The sequence below is a fragment of the Dama dama genome, chromosome 20 (assembly GCF_033118175.1).
Source record: "Dama dama isolate Ldn47 chromosome 20, ASM3311817v1, whole genome shotgun sequence".
Lineage (NCBI taxonomy): Eukaryota > Metazoa > Chordata > Mammalia > Artiodactyla > Cervidae > Dama > Dama dama.
The window spans coordinates 97,274,335-97,295,151 of record NC_083700.1 but is presented as its reverse complement, the minus strand read 5'-3'; the positions used below and the strand labels follow the sequence as shown (position 1 = coordinate 97,295,151).

Below are 20,817 nucleotides of genomic sequence, written 5' to 3'. Positions count from 1 at the left end.
TTGGCCGCACCATAACTGCATGCAGATCTTAGCTCACAGACCAGGGATCAATCCCATGACCCTGCAGTGGAAGTGTGGAATCCTAACCAATGGACCACGAGGGATTTCTCTACAGTGTATATGATTTTTAAGTACACTGGACAGAATATTTAGAAGTGTATTGAATTGTTAAATATTTTGGGGGAAGACCATGTTAATCAGTTCAGTCGCTCAGTCGTGTCCAACTCTTTGAGACCCCATGAACTGCAGCACACCAGGCCTCCCTGTACATCACCAACTCCCGGACTCCACCCAAACCCATGTCCACTGAGTCGGTGATGCCATCCAACCGTCTCATCCTCTGTCGTCCCCTTCTCCTCCTGCCCTCAATCTTTCCCAGCATCAGGGTCTTTTCAAATGAATCAGCTCTTCAGGTGGCCAAAGTATTGGAGTTTCAGCTTCAACATCAGTCCTTCCAATGAATACCCAGGACTGATCTCCTTTAGGATGGACTGCTTGGATCTCCTTGCAGTCCAAGGGACTCTCAAGAGTCTTCTCCAACACCACAGTTCAAAAGCATCAATTCTTCAGTGCTCAGCTTTCTTCATTGTCCAACTCTCACATCCATACATGACTACTGGAAAAACCATAGCCTTGACTAGATGGACCTTTGTTGACAAAGTAATGTCTCTGCTTTTTAATATGCTGTTTAGGTTGGTCATAACTTTCATTCCAAGGAGTAAGCGTCTTTTAATTTCATGGCTGCAATCACCATCTGCAGTGATTTTGGAGACCAGAAAAATAAAGTCTGACACTGTTTGCACTGTCTCCTCATCTATTTCCCATGACGTGATGGGACCAGATGCCATGATCTTAGTTTTCTGAATGTTGAGCTTTAAGCCAACTTTTTCACTCTCCTCTTTCACTTTCATCAAGAGGCCCTTTAGTTCTTCTTCACTTTCTGCCATAAGGGCAGTGTCATCTGCATATCTAAAGGTTATTGATATTTCTCCCGGCAATCTTGATTCCAGCTTGTGCTTCCTCCAGCCCAGCGTTTCTCATGATGTACTCTGCATATAAGTTAAATAAGCAGTTTAAGCAGAGTGACAATATACAGCCTTGACATACTCCTTTTCCTATTTGGAACCAGTCTGTTGTCCCATGTCCAGTTCTAACTGTTGCTTCCTGACCTGCATACAGGTTTCTCAAGAGGCAGGTCAGGTGGTCTGGTATTCCCATCTCTTTCAGAATTTTCCACAGTTTATTGTGATCCACACAGTCAAAGGCTTTGGCATAGTCAATAAAGCAGAAATAGATGTTTTTCTGGAACTCTCTTGCTTTTTCAATGATCCAGTGGATGTTGGCAATTTGATCTGTGGTTCCTCTGGCTTTTCTACAATCAGCTTGAACATCAGGAAGTTCATGGTTCACGTATTGCTGAAGCCTGGCTTGGAGAATTTTGAGCATTACTTTACTAGTGTGTGAGATGAGTGCAACTGTGCAGTAGTTTGAGCATTCTTTGGCATTGCCTTTCTTTGACCTTTTCCAGTCCTGTGGCCACTGCTGAGTTTTCCAAATTCACTGACATATTCAGTGCAGCACTTTCACAGCATCATCTTTTAGGATTTGAAATAGCTCAACTGTAATTCCATCACCTCCACTAGCTTTGTTCGTAGTTATGCTTTGTAAGGCCCACTTGACTTCACATTCCAGGATGTCTGGCTCTAGGTGAGTGATCACACCATCGTGATTATCTGAGTCATGAAGATCTTTTTTGTACAGTTCTGTGTATTCTTGCCACCTCTTCTTAATATCTTCTGCTTCTGTTAGGTCCATACCATTTCTGTCCTTTATTGAGCCCATATGAAATGTTCCCTGGTATCTCTCATTTTCTTGAAGAAATCTCTAGTCTTTCCGGTTCTATTGTTTTCCTCTATTTCTTTGCAGTGATTGCTGAGGAAGGCTTTGTTTTCTCTCCTCGCTATTTCTTTGGAACTCTGCATTCAGATGCTTATATCTTTCCTATTCTCCTTTGCTTTTCTCTTCTCTTCTTTTCACAGCTACTTATAAGGCCTCCTCAGACAGCCATTTTGCCTTTTTACATTTATTTTTCTTGGGGATGGTCTTGCTCCCTGCCTCCTGTACAGTGTCATGAACCTCCGTCCATAGTTCATCAGGCACTCTGTCTATCAGATCTAGTCCCTTAAATCTATTTCTCACTTCCACTGTATAGTCATAAGGGATTTGATTTAGGTTACACCTGAATGGTCTAGTGGTTGACTGAAACCACTAGACCACTAGACTGAAACCACAATCACAGACAACTAGCCAATCTGATCACATGGACCACAGTCTTGTCTAACTCAGTGAAACTAAGCCATGCAGTGTGGGGCCACCCAAGACGGACTGGTCATGGTGGAGAGGTCTGACAGAATGTGGTCCACTGGAGAAGGGAATGGCAAACCACTTCAGTATTCTTGCCTTGAGAACCCCATGAACAGTATGAAAAGGCAAAAAGATAGGACACTGAAAGATGAACTCCCCAGGTCGGTAGGTACCCAATATGCTACTGGAGATCAGTGGAGAAAAAACTCCAGAAAGAATGAAGGGATGGAGCCAAATCAAAAACAACACCCAGCTGTGGATGTGACTGGTGGTAAAGTGAGGTCCAATGCTGTAAAGAGCAATGTTGCATAGGAACCTGGAATGTTAGGTACATGAATCAAGGCAAATTGGAAATGGTCAAACAGAAGATGGCAAGAGTGAACGTGGACATTCTAGGAATCAGCGAACTAAAATGGACTGGAATGAGTGAATTTAACTCACATGACCATTATATCTACTACTGTGGGCAGGAATCCCTTAGAAGAAATGGAGTAGTCATTATAGTCAACAAAAGAGTCCAAAATGCAGTACTTGGATGCAATCTCAAAAACGACAGAATGATCTCTGTTCATTTCCAAGGCAAGCCATTCAATATCATGGTAATCCAAGTCTATGCCCCGACCAGTAATGCTGAAGAAGCTGAAGTTGAATGGTTCTATGAAGACCTACAAGACCTTTTAGAATTAACACCCAAAAAAGATGTCCTTTTCATTATAGGGGACTGGAATGCAAAAGTAGGAAGTCAAGAAACACCTGGAGTAACTGGCAAATTTGGCCTTGGAGTACAGAATGAAGCAGGGCAAAGGCTAATAGAATTTTGCCAAGAGAATGCACTGATCATAGCAAACACCCTCTTCCAACAACACAAGAGAAGACTCTACACATGGACATCACCAGAAGGTCAATACTGAAATCAGATTGATTATATTCTTTGCAGCCAAAGATGGAGAAACTCTATGCAGTCAGCATAAACAAGACCAGGAGCTGACTGGAGTTCAGATCATGAACTCCTTATTGCCAAATTCAGACTTATCATGTTAATAGTTGTTCAGAAAACAGTTAAATGTAAAAGTAAATGTGCAAATCCCTAAAGCTGAAACAATAAAATTCGTGGGCAATCCTTGTAATCCAAGAATGCTGGTAATAAACTAAGTTGATGAGTAATACAAGGAAAAGCAAAAAACAAAAAATTCAAGACACTTTATTAGTACATTCTTTTAAAACAATCTGTCATTTCCTAGGAAATAAGCATATTTACAATGACTCATTTTCAGGCATCGTCTGGATCTATTTAAACCCAAACACTGATTGTCTTGACTACATTTCCATCATAGCAGTACAAAATGCCTCCCTTCAAACTGCCATTTTAGGCTGGCACCAGGCAGTAATGAAAATTAAATGATAGGAAAATTTGTAAATCTCTTTTGAACACATTCTCAACTAGAAATATTAAAGGCACATGAGTTACAGCTTAATTTATACATTATCTTGATACTTCATTCCTTGACATTTTACACATCCCAGTCAGCCATCTGTGACCCTTCAGACTTTCAGGATACCCGAAAGAATGGAACACAGAGCTTTCTGTCTGCACTACATAATCTTTTCTTAAAATATGCATATGGTTAAGTTGTGAAGGAAAGTATCCTTGTGGATCAATCCAAATATTTCGGACCTGAGTCTTTAATGCTTATCAAAGGTTTTCTATCTAAATAAGCCACTGATGCCTATAATATACTAAAGGACTTTCATAAAGAAAAAGGGAAATCAGGGATATAGAAATCAAATCCTGGAACAGCTAAGTAAACCTAAATGTATAAGACCTTTAATGTATATGGCTCCAACTGACTAGTAGAAATAAAAGTGATGATCATATACACAAAATCTTTGTCTCAGAAATAGAGAACACTTCTTTAGAATGCTTCTTCGAGAAAGCAAGTTTTGAGAAGCAGTTTTGGATCAGAAACTTTTCCATTTATGAGTTAGTGTATATAAAAAGTTGTATGGGGACCTACAATTCCATCTTCTCCAAGCCAGGCCGCGGCTTTGTACTAAGTTCATACTTAGGCTTGCCCAAGTATGAGTAAGCTTCATAAAGCTTGGTAATCTAATAAATTCCCTCTTCCCAAAGCTAAACATATTTTTGGAAAAAGGTGCATATAACCAGCTGGCTTCCATCACCCATACATCATCTTATTGTAATAAAGGACTGTCACTAAGAACCTCCTATTAATTTCTCACTTGCATTCCAGCATCAAAACAAAAGCATAAGTGAACAAGAGCTTTTTTATGCTGTTATCAACGGGCAAAAATTTATATAAATAGCTAGATATTTCCAACATGTCCCTCCCAGTACACCTGCTGCCAATAAAAAGTTTGGGGTTAGTGAAAACTAGGAATAAAACAGAAGTCAGAAGTTGTCTCATTGGCTTTTCTCTATAAGTTAAACTATGGCCATGGAAAATTGTGCTTTTAGCTGAATCATGAATGTATAGATATCTTTAAACTGTCTCATTTGATATTCTTACATCACACAATGGTCATGTTATAGCTTAAACTGAACTGGAGAAGCCGCTAAAGGAACTATTTGCCAAGAAGCTTCTGGAAAATTCTTTTTACAAATAGGACTCTACTCCTAACTGGACAATTCTAGAGCATAAACAGCATCTCTTGGTCAGCTTGGCAAATTTGTGAGAACTCTTTATTAATTTAGGATATATTTCACTATCACTTTTCACTCAAATTCTTTTTAAAAAAATTCTTTAGTCATTTTTCTACCAAATTCACAGAAAACAGAAAGGGTCCTATAACCAAATACGAGTGTGATTTGCAAAAGGTGAGATCCTGCATTTTCAAAATGTTTCTTTTGCTGTCTTAATGCTTCTATTTCATAGTACAGCAACACCTCCTTCACAACGACTGGTAATCATGTTGCCAATTTCTGTCCATGTATCTGAATGAGGGTTATAAACTTCAACTGAGTCCAAGGTACCTGGAGCCAAGAAATCATGGCTGGAAGATCGACCTCCAGAAACATACAGAAGCCCGTTGACTGCCACAACACACATGCCTGCTCTAGGCACCTTCATTGAGGCAACTTCAACCCACTTTTCCTGGATAAAAGAAAAAAGAAGTTTGCAGTGTTATAACATGGTAACACAGAAAAGTGCCGAGAAATCAGATATTCTGGTTCTTTGTACATGTTTAAATTTCAAACTTACAACCTATTCTAGTCATATAAGTATACAGAATATTTTAAATTGAAATTTTTAGTAGGTGTAGACAAAGTAGTAAATTTAGAGAAAAAAAAATGAAAAATATATCTGTGATTAATTATAAATTATGATCACCAGGAGATAATCTAGAAATTCTAGAGAAACTAGAATTCAGAGAATTCAGAGAAACTAGTTCTATGAAATACAAGTAGGTAATTCAAATATACACCACACAAACCCACAAAGTTCAAAGGAGAAGAAAGCTTATAAAAGGGCTTTTTTGCATCTTTAATATAATAGGCCTCATAAATCTCCAAGAGAATAAGAAACAACACTGGCCAAATTTATTTTAACATGGAATCTTTTTTTTTCAAGGACATCTAGTACAGTTAGTGAAATGTAAAACATATTTTCAGAAAGATAGTATAGATCAGGGATTGGAAACTAGGGCCTACAAACTAAGAATGATCTTTCCATACTAAAAGGTTATTAAAAAATACATATATGCCAAAAGAAGAGGTTGCATGTAGCCCCCAAGGCCTAAAACATTTACTATCCAGTCTTTTAACAGAAAGTTTGCTAACTCTTGGCATACATTATTCATTGAAGAAATTTCAGTAAGCTGCTATAGACAAAGTCCAACTCCAGGGAAAATGTCTATCACCAGAAAACAGGAAAGCTAAAAAAAGGTCCAGAGAAATAATCAAGAGAGAAAAGAAAATGTTTCCAGATTAAAAAATAATAATAATTCGAAAATAAACCATATGATGAACAAAATTTATAAAATCATAAAAAATTAAGAGAAATTATTCATCAGTGCTAGACAGTGAACTTCTTGAGGCAACTTGATGAATATCGGACACAAATGAGTGACTGAAAAACAACAAATTCATATTTCACAAAATACGTTCCCCAAAACACTTTTTCCCCCAAGATGTTTCACAAACAAAAGTAAGGGCTGTGTGGTCACTTAAATGTCAGAAATTTAGCATAAAGATTCATGAAATATCTTATTTTAATAAATTGTGTAAAGAAGTCCTATAGTAAAGAAATTATTTAACTTTATTTAATCCAACTTTCCCTAAGTATAGTTGACCAGGGAAACTTATGCTACCTACTCCCTATTATCAATGCAGGGATTTCCCTGGTGGTCCAGTGGTTAAGACTGTGCATCCACTGCAGGGGGCACAGGTTTGAACCCTTGTGGAGGAACTAAGGATCCTGTATGCCAGGTGGCAGTGGCCAAAAAAAAAAAAAAAAAGCAAAAAATAGTATTCCACAGAAATTAACTTGGAAAAAATTTTTCTAACCTATAAGTCTATAACATAACATACTTTGTGCTCACATTATTCCAGCACTTAACGAATTGTAATGCAATTGTTTGTCTATTTATTTCTTTATATTTCCCACTAGAATGTTGGTTTCTTGAGAGCTGGGCTGTTATATATTTAGGTTGCCATTGCTTCCCCAGGTCTTTACATATTTGTGAATGAATAAATGGACTAAAGAACAAATGCATGATAGAACAGTGATTCACATCCTACTCTTAGCTACTTTCTCTTCTTTTCCCTTTGTAGCATAATTAAATCAAGCAAGTAACTGAGGGCATGAGAGAATATTGGGGTGCTCATATAGTCAGTAATAGGACAGGTAATATACAGAGGTGTAAATGGAGAAGACAGCTGGTACAGTAGAGAGACTTGTTTCACTGAACAGATAAGTAAATATATTGAGAATAACAGGAGCCAAGTTTTAACTGATGTAATTATGATGTGATATGTGTGTATGCTCAGTCATGTCCAACTTTGCAACCCCATGGACTGTAGCCCACCAGGCTCTTCTGTCCATGGAATTTCCCAGGCAAGAATACTGGAGTATGTTGCTGTTTCCTTCTCCAGGGGATCTTCCCGACCCAGGGATCAAGCCCATGTCTCTTGCATCTCCTGCACTGGCAGGCAGATTCTTTACCACTGCACCCCCTGGGAGCCCTTTTAACTAATAGAAAAGGTATTTACAATCATGGAAAGGGGGAAGGCCCCTTTCTTTCATGGAAAGAATCTGAGGTATACTGAAGTTGGTGCCAACATTATGAACTCATGGTTTTATAACATATGTGCAAAGATATGGAAATACCTATACATGAGTATTTGTGTGAATACATATACACATACACACATATACATTTACTGTTTATGTTTAGCTGTTTACTGAGAATGCCTAAAAGCAGCAATACTCCAGTAGCAGTGAATAATCTGAGAGCTAATCTTGGTTTCCAAATACTGTTCTTCACTAAGAGAAACTATAGGTTCTTGGAGAAATGACTGATTCCAGGATCAGAGAAGTATAATCTTTCTTATACTTGAAATATTTCAGTATGCAAGATAGTAAAGAAATGCTCAAAAGGACAGAATCAGAAGGGACCTCTACTTTCAGTCATGATAGAGTAACTGTTACCAAACGTGCCCTCCTACCATAAAGAATTAGAAGACTTGACAGACTATACTAAATAAAGTCCTCAGATGATGGATAATAGGCAATGAAAAACTGTGATTCAGAAAAAGGAAGAAACAAGGTGAGCTCCATAGCTGTCCAGGCTTTTTGCCTAGAGGGCTTTCTGGACAGTAGTACAGAGAAGGGAATCCCAAGTAGAGCATGACAGTCAGCTGATTTATGAGACAGAAATCAGAGTTTAGAGAGGCTAATGCAGTTGAGATTTGTAAGGAAGAGTGCCAGAGGACAGAGGTTCCCTTGAGTATTCCTGGCTGAATACTCCTAATCTTTGCATTCATAAAATGAGACCCTATGAAAGAAAATAAAAATAAAACAACAAAAAAGTAAAAATAAAAAATTTTCAAAAGAGAAGAAATCAAAGGGGAAAGAAAATTTAAAAATGAGACTCCATAAGAATAATCAAAGAACAACAAATGGGAAGATGTGACATAATGAGACATATATTTGGTCTCTGACCACAGTTCTTAACACAGAGCTCCTAAGTCCCTTGGAATTTCCTTGGTGACAGGAATGTCTTCCTCCCTAAAAAGGCAACTATTGTAGGATCCTGTATAACATCAACAAAGGGGCCTCTTACCAGAAAGATCAAACCGAGATTAGAAGCTTGGAATTTAGTCCCATACACTGTCATCCAGGGAATAGAGAAGGACTGGAGGTTGAAACTGATCATGCCTATATGATGAAGCCTCCATAAAAATCCCTAAACTATGAGGTTTGGAGCACTTCTGGTTTGGTGACCATATCCACATGCCAGGTAAGTGATACCCCCAAATCCCACTGGGACAGAAACCTGCAAGACCCTCCTGGATCTTGCCCTACACTTCTTCATCTGGTTATTCATTTATATCCTTTATAATAATACAGAATATAAAAATTCTATTCTATTCTATTGTTCTATACTTATAGTAATATAGAATATCCTTTATAATAAACTAGAAAACAAGTAAGGTGTTTCCCACAGTTCTGTGAGCCTTTATAGCAAATTATTGAACCTGAGGAAGGGATCACAGGAACCCTCAATTTGTAACCTAGTCAGTGGTTAATATGAGGACATACTACTTGAGACGGGTGTCTAAAGTGAGGGCAGTCTTGTGGTACTGAACCTGTAACCTGTGGGATAGTTAGTGTCAGAACTGAATTGACTTTAGGACGCCAGTTGGTGTCCACAGAGAATCAGAGAAGAATTTTGTATGGAAAACCCACATGTTTGGTGTAAAAATAGAGAGCAAAGAAACAGTTTTCCTTTATAGGAACTCCTGTAAGCTTAACAATTCTCAGAGCTCACACAAGGCTGGATGATATTCTAGCTTGACCAGACAACATGAAGAAAGCTTTTGGATAGCTAGGACAAACAGGAGAGAGTCAAGAAGAGCCATGCTTCAGTGGTAAGGCTAAACTATTCCTAAAGGACCTAGACTTTCTAGACCTTCCCTACAAAGCTTTAAAACAAGATCAAAATATCAATCTGATTTGCAAATAACTGCCTATCAAAACTAAACACATCACTTCTTATGGGAATAAAACAAAATCCAAATACTCAACTATGTAACATTTACAATGTCCAACATTCAATCAGTTACTAGAAACCTGGAAAAGCAAAAAAAAAAAAAAGAAAAGAAAAAAGAAAAAACAAAGTGACTGAAACCAGGAAGAAAAATTTCAACAGATACAGGTTCAAAAATGTCAAATTAATAGAATTAGCAGATAGGTACTTCAACACAGACATTATAAATACATTCAAGGATATAAAAGAAAACATGAAAATGACGAGAAGAGAAATGGAAGACACTTAAAAAAAATAACCAAAATATCTTCTAGAGCTAAAAAATGCAACACCTGAAATGAAAATTTTCCTAAATAGAATTAGACACTGCAAATTAAAAGCTTATACATTGTAGGAAATTAACAGACTTGAAGACACAGCAAGAAAACTATCAAAACTGAAGCACAGAGAACAAAATTTCAATTACACAGGATGAATAAGTTATGGTGACTATAGTTAATAATAGTATACCGTATACTTCAAATTTACTAAAAAGGCATTGACCCCATGCCTCCTGCATTGGGAACATGGGGTCTTAACCACTGGACTACCAGGGAAGTCCCCAGGAAGGCAGATCTTTTTTTTTTTTTAAGAAGGCAGATCTTAAGAGCTCCCATCACATACAGACACAAAAAAGGAAAAGCAATCTATGAGTTGATGGCTATGTTAATTACCTGGACTGTGGTAATCATTTCACAAGTATACATATAGCAAAACATCACATGATATACCATAAAAATTACACTGTTTGCAAATTAACCTGAAAAATCTGGAAAATGAAAACCAAGAAAAACAAACTGAAATACAGAGAGAAAAAGGATGGGAAAAATTAACAGGCCTCAGTGACCTATAGGACAATATCAAATGGTTTTATATGGACATTACTTAAATCCCAGAAAGAGAGCAGAAGAATATCTGAAGAAATAAGGCTGATTTCAATTTGAAGGAAGCTATAATTCTACAGATTCAAGAAGTTCAATGAATTTCAAGAAGGCTAAACACCAAAATCTCATAAGTATATCAAATTACTGGAAATCTATAAGAAAGAGAAAAAATCAAAAACTGTCAAAGAAAAAAGAGACATTACCTATATGGGAGAACAAGATTGACTACTGACTTCCCATCAGAAACAATGCAAGAACTAACACAGCACTGTAAACCAACTATACTCCAATAAAACTTTTTTAAAAAAGAAACCATGCAAGAAGATAAGTAAACAATATTAAATGATGAGGGTGAGGGGAAGAACAACCTACAATTCTATACTCAGCAAAATATCTCTCAAAAATGATGTTAGACAGTAAGACCCCTGGAGGAAGAAATGGCAACCTGCTCCAGTATTCTTGCCTGGGAAATCCCATGGACAGACAAGCCTGACGGGCTACAGTCCATGGGGTTGTAAATAGTTAGACACGACTGAGCAACTGAGCAAATATTAATAGCTTCTGGAGCCCAGAACCACAACTTACTGAAGCCCCTGGCCCTAGAGCCCATGCTCCTAAACAAGAGAAACAACCTGAATGAGAAGCCCAGGCACTGGAACTGGAGAGTAACCTCCACTCGCTGTAATTGGAGGAAAGTCTGCAAAGCAGCAAAACCCGATACAGCCAATAAATAAATAAATAACTTTAAAAAATGGTGAAAAAATTTTGTAAAATGAAAGCTTAGAGAATCACTGCCAGCAGACCAGCACAAGAACAAATACTAAAGGAAGTTCTTCAGGCTAAGAGAAAAGGCTCTAAGATAGAAACTTAATCCTATACAATGAACAGAACTAGAAATGATAGTTATGAATGCATAATTATGAAATATTTTCTCATTAAAATTTATCTTAAATATAATTAACTGTTCAAATAAATATAACAACATACTGTGGGGTTTATTATATACATAGAAGTAAAATCAATACATCAATAGCACAAAGGATGGAAGAGGAAAATATAAGTATGTTTTTGTAAGTTTCTTACATTAAAAGTGAAGTGGCATGATATTATTTTAATGTAGATGTAATACATTAAAATGCCTATTATATATAATGTAAACCCAAAAGCAACAATTAAGAAAAAGGTAAAAAAAAAAAAAAGTTGAAGATATAAAGTTAATTGGACTAAAGAGATAAAATGGAATACTAAAACAATCAACATAAAGACAGAAAAGAGAAAAAAAAAAGGATGGATTGTACAAACAGAAAAACAGCAAAATAAGAGTCTAAAAACCAACCCACATATATAATTACATTATACATAAATAGTAAAAATTCTAAAGACCCTACTTAGAAGTCAGAGACTTTCAAATTGTACAGAAAAACAGACCACAGCTTTCTTACAAAGCATGCAGTTTTTAAAGAAACAGATTTAAAGTAGAAGGGAAAAAAAGATACACAATGCACATACTAATCAAAAGATAGCTTGGCTACGAACAAAGCTAGTGGAGGTGATGGAATTCCAGTTGAGCTGTTTCAAACCCTGAAAGATGATGCTGTGAAAGTGCTGCACTGAATATGTCAGCGAATTTGGAAAACTCAGCAGTGGCCACAGGACTGGAAAAGGTCATTTTTTATTCCAATCCCTAAGAAAGGCAATGCCAAAGAATGCTCAAACTACTGCACAATTGCACTCATCTCACACGCTAGTAAAGTAATGCTCAAAATTCTCCAAGCCAGGCTTCAGCAATACGTGAACCATGAACTTCCTGATGTTCAAGCTTTTTGTAGAAAAGCCAGAGGAACCACAGATCAAATTGCCAACATCCACTGGATCATTGAAAAAGCAAGAGAGTTCCAGAAAAACATCTATTTCTGCTTTATTGACTATGCCAAAGCCTTTGACTGTGTGGATCACAATAAACTGTGGAAAATTCTGAAAGAGATGGGAATACCAGACCACCTGACCTGCCTCTTGAGAAACCTGTATGCAGGTCAGGAAGCAACAGTTAGAACTGGACATGGGACAACAGACTGGTTCCAAATAGGAAAAGGAGTATGTCAAGGCTGTATATTGTCACTCTGCTTAAACTGCTTATTTAACTTATATGCAGAGTACATCATGAGAAACGCTGGGCTGGAGGAAGCACAAGCTGGAATCAAGATTGCCGGGAGAAATATCAATAACCTTTAGATATGCAGATGACACCACCCTTATGGCAGAAAGTGAAGAAGAACTAAAGGGCCTCTTGATGAAAGTGAAAGAGGAGAGTGAAAAAGTTGGCTTAAAGCTCAACATTCAGAAAACTAAGATCATGGCATCTGGTCCCATCACGTCATGGGAAATAGATGAGGAGACAGTGGAAACAGTGTCAGATTTTATTTTTCTGGTCTCCAAAATCACTGCAGATGGTGATTGCAGCCATGAAATTAAAAGACGCTTACTTGTTGGAAGGAAAGTTATGACCAACCTAGACAGCATATTAAAAAGCAGAGACATTACTTTGTCAACAAAGGTCCATCTAGTCAAGGCTATGGTTTTTCCAGTAGTCATGTATGGATGTGAGAGTTGGACTATAAAGAAAGCTGAGCACTGAAGAATTGATGCTTTTGAACTGTGGTGTTGGAGAAGACTCTTGATAGTCCCTTGGACTGCAAGGAGATCCAAGCAGTCCATCCTAAAGGAGATCAGTCCTGGGTATTCATTGGAAGGACTGATGTTGAAGCTGAAACTCCAATACTTTGGCCATCTGATGTGAAGAGCTGACTCATTTGAAGAGACCCTGATGCTGGGAAAGATTGAGGGCAGGAGGAGAAGGGGATGACAGAGGATGAGATGGTTGGATGGCATCACTGACTCGATGGACATGAGTTTGGGTAAACTCCGGGAGTTGGTGATAGACAGGGAGGCCTGGTGTGCTGCGATTCATGGGGTCACAAAGAGTCGGACACGACTAAGAGACTGAACTGACTGAACTGACATTAGTATCAAGACAAAGTAGACTTCAGAGGAAAGGATATAATCATAGAGAAAGAGAAACATTTCAAGGCTTATAAAAAGATCAATTCATCAAGAAAACGTAATAATAAATGTATACATACTTAATAACAGGGATTAAAAATATGAGAAGCAAAATCTGACAGGAATGGAAGGAGAACAGATAAATCCATAATTACAGATAGAGATTAAAAGTCACTTGCTCCTTGGAAGAAAAGCTGTGACAAACTTAGTGTATTAAAAAGCAGAGACATCACTTTGCCAGCAAAGGTCCATCTAGTCAAAGCTGTTTTTTTCAGTAGTAGTATACGGATGTGTGCACTGGATCATAAAGAAGGCTGAGCACTGGAGTTGATGCTTTTGAACTGTGATGCTAGAGAAGACTCTTGGGGTCCCTTGGCAAGCAGGAGATCAAACCAGTCAATCCTAAAGGAAATCAATCCTGAATATTAATTAGAAGGACTGATGTTGAAGCTGAAGCTCCAATATTTTGGCCACCTCATGTGAAGAGCTGACTCATTTGAAAAGACCCTGATGCTGGGAATTATTGAGGGCAGGAGGAGAAGGGGGCAACAGAGGATGAGACAGTTGGATGGCATCAGCAACTCAATGGATATGAGTTTGAGTAAACTCCAGGAAATGGTGAAAGATGGGGAAGCCTGGCATGCTACAGTCTGCTGCTGCTAAGTCGCTTCAGTCGTGTCCGACTCTGTGAGACCCCATAGATGGCAGCCCACCAGGCGCCCCCGTCCCTGGGATTTCCCAGGCAAGAACACTCGAGTGGGTTACCATTTCATTCTCCAATGTGTGAAAGTGAAAAGTGAAAGTGAAGTCGCTCAGTCATGTCCGACTTGTAGCGACCCCATGGACTGCAGCCCACAGGCTTCTCCATCCATGGGATTTTCCAGGCAGGAGTACTGGAGTGGGGTGCCATTGCCTTCTCCAGTCTAATGGGGTCCCAAAAAGTCAGACATGATTTAGCAACTGAACAACAACACAGATCTTGTGCTAAGTCACTGAGTCATGTTCAACACTTTGTGACCCTAGGCTCCTCTGTCCATGAGACTCTCCAGGCAAGAATACTGGAGTGAGTTGCCATTTCCTTCTCCAAAGATTCTTCCTAACCCAGGGATCGAACCCAGGTCTCCCCCATTGCAGGTGGATTCTTTACCATCTGAGCCACAAAGGAAGCCCACAGATCTTACAGACATGAATAACAGGATACCAAACAACTGAAATCATCCAACCTACCTCTTCAAAGGAATATTTTTCTACAGTGTGAAGAGCATCCTGTGTCTCATTCCACCCTCCAACAGCGTAGATGCAATCATTGAGTGCAGCAACCCCAAGATATGCTCTTCTAGTTCCCATTGGAGGAAGTGGAGACCATCGCTTGGAAAGTGGATCATAAACTTCAAAAGAACGAAGCTCTATGCCTTCATTGCTGATGCCCCCAACCACATAAATTAAACCTGAAAATGAAATGTTTTTGCTCAGATGCTATAGAAAATAGGATACAAATAATTATAAAATGTGATAATTGTGATTTAAGTTTGTTATCTGATACTTTACTTAATGCAGGGCTTCAAGAGAGAATTGACTTCTGGGTAGTTTATCACAGCTCTCATTTAAGCATGTTACAAAGAATTAGCAGTACGAATTAAAAGTGGCACTGAATTTTCAAAGAACTTAATGATGCTATAACAAAACAATCTGTCAGACAAGGATTTCCAATCTTATTGTTCACTTAATAATCTCAAGTTCCACATCCACTGCTATCGTGTATAAGTAAAAAAGGAAGAGGAGAGGGATTTTTGCCCTCTTAAAAACGGTCATACACTTAAACTGGGAATGACATAACCCTGCTTGGTGACAACCTAATTTTTGCTCAAATGAACATAAAATAGAGAATTAAATTTAAATTAGAATAGTTCATGGCTAGATTAAGGTATTAGATACAGTACAGCAGACTGTAATTCAGAGTTTCTTATTAAATTTGATTTGCAACTAAAGATTCTGACAATCAACAATTACTTTTTGAGTGCTTACTATTGTTCCTAGAGTTCTAAAGTTATAAGTTTTACAGAATGGCATATTAGGAAACAAGCTAAATGTTAGTAAACTTGGGTTCAAGCTCCAACTTTACTAGAAACCAACTATGAAAAAAGACAACTCAGCCTCCTGATTTTCAGCTTCCTCAAATAAAAATAAAGGGGTTGAAATAGATAATATTCAAGATGCCTCTCCAGCTCTATGATTTCAGATGAGAAAATAAAAATAAATACAAAACAACTAGAGAACACTATAATATTAAACAATAGAACATAGTCTACACCATGTAATTTGAGCATTTAGATGCCAGCAGAAATCTGAGAAGGTACTCAGGAGGCAGAAAGAACTTAAGCTAGGAATGGAGCACCTGAGTTGTCACATAACAATGGCAGACTGCTTCCTACTCTACAGCTACATAAAAATGTGTTCCCCAACTCTGAACAGAGAATCAGGTTTTATTTGAGAGTGCTTATTAATTACCTATCAGTGTATAGTAGACAATTAATAAATGTCTGTATACCATTTTAATATGTAGTACATTTTTCAAATCTGTGATAGCACTGTGTGTATACTGAATTACAATGTAGCCTATTTAAAAAAACACTGAAGAAGCCTATGAAGCCTATAAAGATTGTTTTTGATAATCTCTCCCTACTTAGAAATACTTGAAGGTAAAAGTGTTAGTTGCTCAGTCGTGTCCAACTCTTTGCAGCCCCATGCCAGGCTCCTCTGTCCATGGAATGCTCCAGGCAAGGATACTGGAGTGGGTTGCCATGCCCTTTTCCAGGGGATCTTCCTGACCCAGGGATCGAATCTGGGTCTCCTGCACTGCAGGCAGATTCTTTACCAATTGAGGCATCAGGGAAGCCCTAAGGCCTACAAGGGAGAGAAAATGACAATAATGGATAACAGTTCAAATGCTTATTTTGCTAATTAGGTATCTTTGCCCATCTGGAATTTTTAATTTTAGCTTTATTTTTGAAAAAAAGATTTTATTTTGGTAATACAGAAATAAAGATATAAGAGGTTTAAAAATATAAGAGATTAGAAGCAGAACCTCCACATTGTTAGTGTCAATTATTCAAAACTAACAGGCAAGAGTTTCAGCAAGCTCCAGGAGTTGGTGATGGACAAGGAAGCCTGGTGTGCTACAGTCCCTGGGGTTGCAAACAGTCAGAGACGACTGAGCACCTGAACTGAACAGGCATAAAATACACTTTTGTGAAAATAAAGCCTCAAGCTCAAACAGTTGTTTAAGAAATACATTTTCAGGAAAAAGATTTTATAAAGCAATTACCTTGCATTTCACAACACCCAAAGTAGTACCGTGACACAGCCATGTTGCCAACTACTTCCCATTTGTTTTCATCTGGATCAAATCGTTCAACAGTGTTCCCTATCTCAGCTCCAACCCAACCACCTGAAACCAAATAAAAAATCTTATTTTATTCTGGAAATAATAAGGTGAAATAATAATGTGAAAAACATCTTAGAAAACATCTAATCTGACAACTTTATATTATGGATGATTATCATATGCACCAGAGAGGTTATTTGTCCAAGATTACAAGAAAAGGTAGAATTTTATTGTAAGTAGAACTTGGACCTTTCAACACTCTGCCTGGGTTTCACAAGAGATTTTAACAAACAAAACAACCCCTCAAACTTCAATCTACTGCATAGGAAATATAATATTTTGCAAAACTATTTTTTAAAATAATATCTGCATATTCAGAACGGTCATCCTAATCATGACATTTAACAAATCAACTAAAATGCTTCTCCAGACATCTCATCTGTATTTTATCCCCATCTCCTTCTAAGAGTTCCATACTTGACAGTATTTCCTAAGAGTTCCATACTTGACAGTATTTCCCAAGTAGTATAATTTTGAGAATAAGAACTTTTAAAACTGAAGAGACACAAGTTTCTTATGGGAAGGAAGGAAAATTTCTAAAGTAAGCAGAATTTGATTAAGAATTTAAATAATATTAGATATCTTTAAATTGGAGAGAATAATTACCCAAAGCATAGATAGCCCCATAACATACACACACTCCCAAGCCACAGCGTGGGTGATTCATTGAAGCTACAGTTGTCCACTGTTTAGTAACTGGATCATAACATTCAGTACAGTCAAAAATCATTGAATCCTTTTCACCTGAGTCAAATAAAAGACACATATGAGAAGAATTAATAATGTTAATAGCCTAAAACCACAGTATAATATTCAATGGCATTCTGTGTTGTCAGAATTCAAAAATTATGTCTGATTTTATATTCTTCATTAAAATTTATTTGCCCACCATGTGTTATTTTTTAATCATAGCACTGTCATTTATTAATGCCCACTTAATTAAGCAAAGTTGACTATTACCTGTTTCTAATTCTACTACCCGAACAATCCATGTAATTTTTGGGGATAAAGTTTGCATTTTGAAACTTCTATATTTTCATAGATTAGATAGCAGACTCTGCTACAACTTGAGTTTTAATGCAATGCTTATCTAACAACAAACAGAAAATGAAAAAAAAATTTTAAATAGCACTTAAAAATAGAATTTTAAAATATAATATACTGAGAAGTTAATGCAATCAAAGATTGTATTTGGCTTGGCCCAAAAGTTTGTTCAGCTTTTTCTGTAAGATGTTATGGAAAAATCCAAATGAACTTTTGGCCAACCCAATATAAGACCTTTATGGATATAATTTATAAATTTTATTTAGATAAATTTTTAAATTAAGGAATATATAAATAAATGAAGAGATGTATCGTGTTGATGAATTATAAGTGTCAATGTAAAGATGATTATTCCCAAAATGATTTACAGATTTAAAGAAATTCCAATTTTTAAGAAACCTCTTCCTTTTTATTGTATTAAAATACACATAACATAAAATTTATCATCTTAACCATTTTTAAGAATATGGTTCAGTGATGTTAAATATATTCACATTGATATACAGCCATCACAACCAGCCATCCCCATAATTCTCTTCATCTTATAAAACTGAACTCTGTACCTACTAAACAGTAACTCCCCATTCTCTCCTCCCCTAGCCCCTGGTAAACACATTGTACTTTCTGTTTTACTGATTCTGACTACTCTAAGTATCTCATATAAGTAGAATCATACAGTATTATTTTAAAAAATAGATTTGATGAACTAATTCTGAATTTTATATGGAAGTATAAAAGAGGTAGAATAGCAAAGCACTCCCAAAAAGAATACGAAGGAGAGAGAAAATTCCCTATTAAAAAAGCCTATCAGACTTAAAGTACAGCTATAACAAGACAGGAATAGACAGAGAGATCAATGGAATAGAAATGAAATTCTAGAATCAGATCCATGCATATATGATTACTAGGGATATGAGATAGTTTGCACAGCAGAGGAACAGGTAAACAAAAACACTGGGAATTGTTTTTATATATATATATGGGGAAAATGAAACTAGTTCCTCACTAATATGATCTATAAAATTCAGTTACAGGTGAATTACAGACCTAAATGTAAATGGAAAAACTATAAAATTTTTAAAAATTAATAAAGCTATATATTTCATGACTTTCGAGTAGACAAGGATTTCTTTAAAAAGATATAAGAAACACTAACCATAAAGGGAAAATTATAATAGGGTTGGCTACATTAAAATTAAAAACATTCATTTACCAAAGATATCATAAAGAGAGTAAAAGATGACGCAGAAGAGTAGGAAAAGGTATTTTCAGCATATATAATTTTATGAGGGCCTAGAATCTTCAATGTATACAAAACTTTCTGTACAGAAACCAGTTAACAGAGCAGGCCTAAAACTGCCTATTCTTAGAAAGACCTGCTTACAATGTTGACTTAGAGTCTGGGAACACGGCTAGTAAATACTTCCCTATACGCGTATAAGATTTTCCTTAATTGATAAACAGTGGCTTTTGCAGTGGTGAAAATGTCCTGAAGTTAGTGGTGTTCAGTTGAGTTGAGTTGAGTTGAGTTCAGTCTCTCAGTGTCCAACTCTTTGCAACCCCATAAACTGCAGCATGCCAGGCCTCCCTGTCCATCACCAACTCCCGGAGTCAACCCAAACCCATGTCCATAAAGTCGGTGATGCCATCCAACCATTTCATCCTCTGTCGTCCCCTTCTTCTGCCCTCAATCTTTCCCAGCATCAGGGTCTTTTCAAATGAGTCAGTTCTTCGCATCAGGTGGCCAAAGTATTGGAGATTCAACTTCAACATAAGTCCTTCCAATGAACACCCAGGACTCATCTCCTTTAGGATGGACTGCTTGGATCTCCTTGCAGTCCAAGGGACTCTCAAGAGTCTTCTCCAACACCACAGTTCAAAAGCATCAATTCTTCAGCGCTCAACTTTCTTTATAGTCCAACTCTCACATCCATACACGACCACCGGAAAAACCATAGCCTTGACTAGACGGACCTTTGTTGGCAAAGTAACATCTCTGCTTTTTAATATGCTGTCTAGGTTGGTCATAACTCCTTCCAAGGAATAAATGTCTTTTAATTGCATTGCTGTAATTAGTGGTGATGGTTGCACAATTTTGTGAATATATCAAAACCACTAAACTTAACACTCTCAATGGTGAATTTTATATGTGAATTATATCTTAATTTTAAAATATAATACTTAGTAACCCAGATACATATATATCTAGAAGGAAATAAACTGTTAACTGTGATTATCTCTTGGTGGTATGATTATACTATGGGTGGTTTTTATTTTATTTTTCATATGCTTCAGTTTCAGCAAAATTTTCTATAGCAAACCTGAATTACTTTGATAACAAAAAATTATTTAAAAATTATATTTTAAATAATATGTTAAGACAGTAATGTTGACAGTAATTATAGCCAGTAAAGTCATGGCAGTTTTGAAAGGCTCCCATTTATACTGTTGTGGTATCAGGAAAGGGATACATATATATGGAAATGTCACACAGGACACTGTGACCCTACATTAAACATGAGAGAGTTCATGCAACGCAACTGCCAGAATGTACCTAAAACAACTATGAGCATCACAGCCAAAGATTATATAGACTTATGCTCTTTATACTGACAAGAAGTTATTGCTCAAAACTCTAATTTCTTTGTTAGAATTTTCAGATGCACCATGACATTTATTGATTTAATAAACAGTTTTTGATTGATGATTGCTTTCTCCAAAAATAATAATAAAATATTATTTAATATCTCT

General features: G+C 36.9%; 1 protein-coding gene across 2 annotated transcripts in view; it reads right to left on the bottom strand.

The window, feature by feature from the left end:
- Nucleotides 1-3,549: 3,549 nt before the first annotated feature.
- The window catches only part of IPP (intracisternal A particle-promoted polypeptide), a 34,997-nt gene continuing 17,729 nt past the window's right edge, over nucleotides 3,550-20,817 (bottom strand). For both annotated transcript variants that reach the window (XM_061122027.1, XM_061122028.1), the window contains 4 exons: nucleotides 17,629-17,766; nucleotides 16,903-17,025; nucleotides 14,805-15,025; nucleotides 3,550-5,477 (listed from right to left, as the gene is read on the bottom strand). In XM_061122027.1, the coding sequence (XP_060978010.1) occupies nucleotides 5,253-5,477; nucleotides 14,805-15,025; nucleotides 16,903-17,025; nucleotides 17,629-17,766 (707 nt within the window). In that variant the 3' untranslated portion in view covers nucleotides 3,550-5,252. The remainder of the gene's footprint in view (nucleotides 5,478-14,804; nucleotides 15,026-16,902; nucleotides 17,026-17,628; nucleotides 17,767-20,817) is intronic.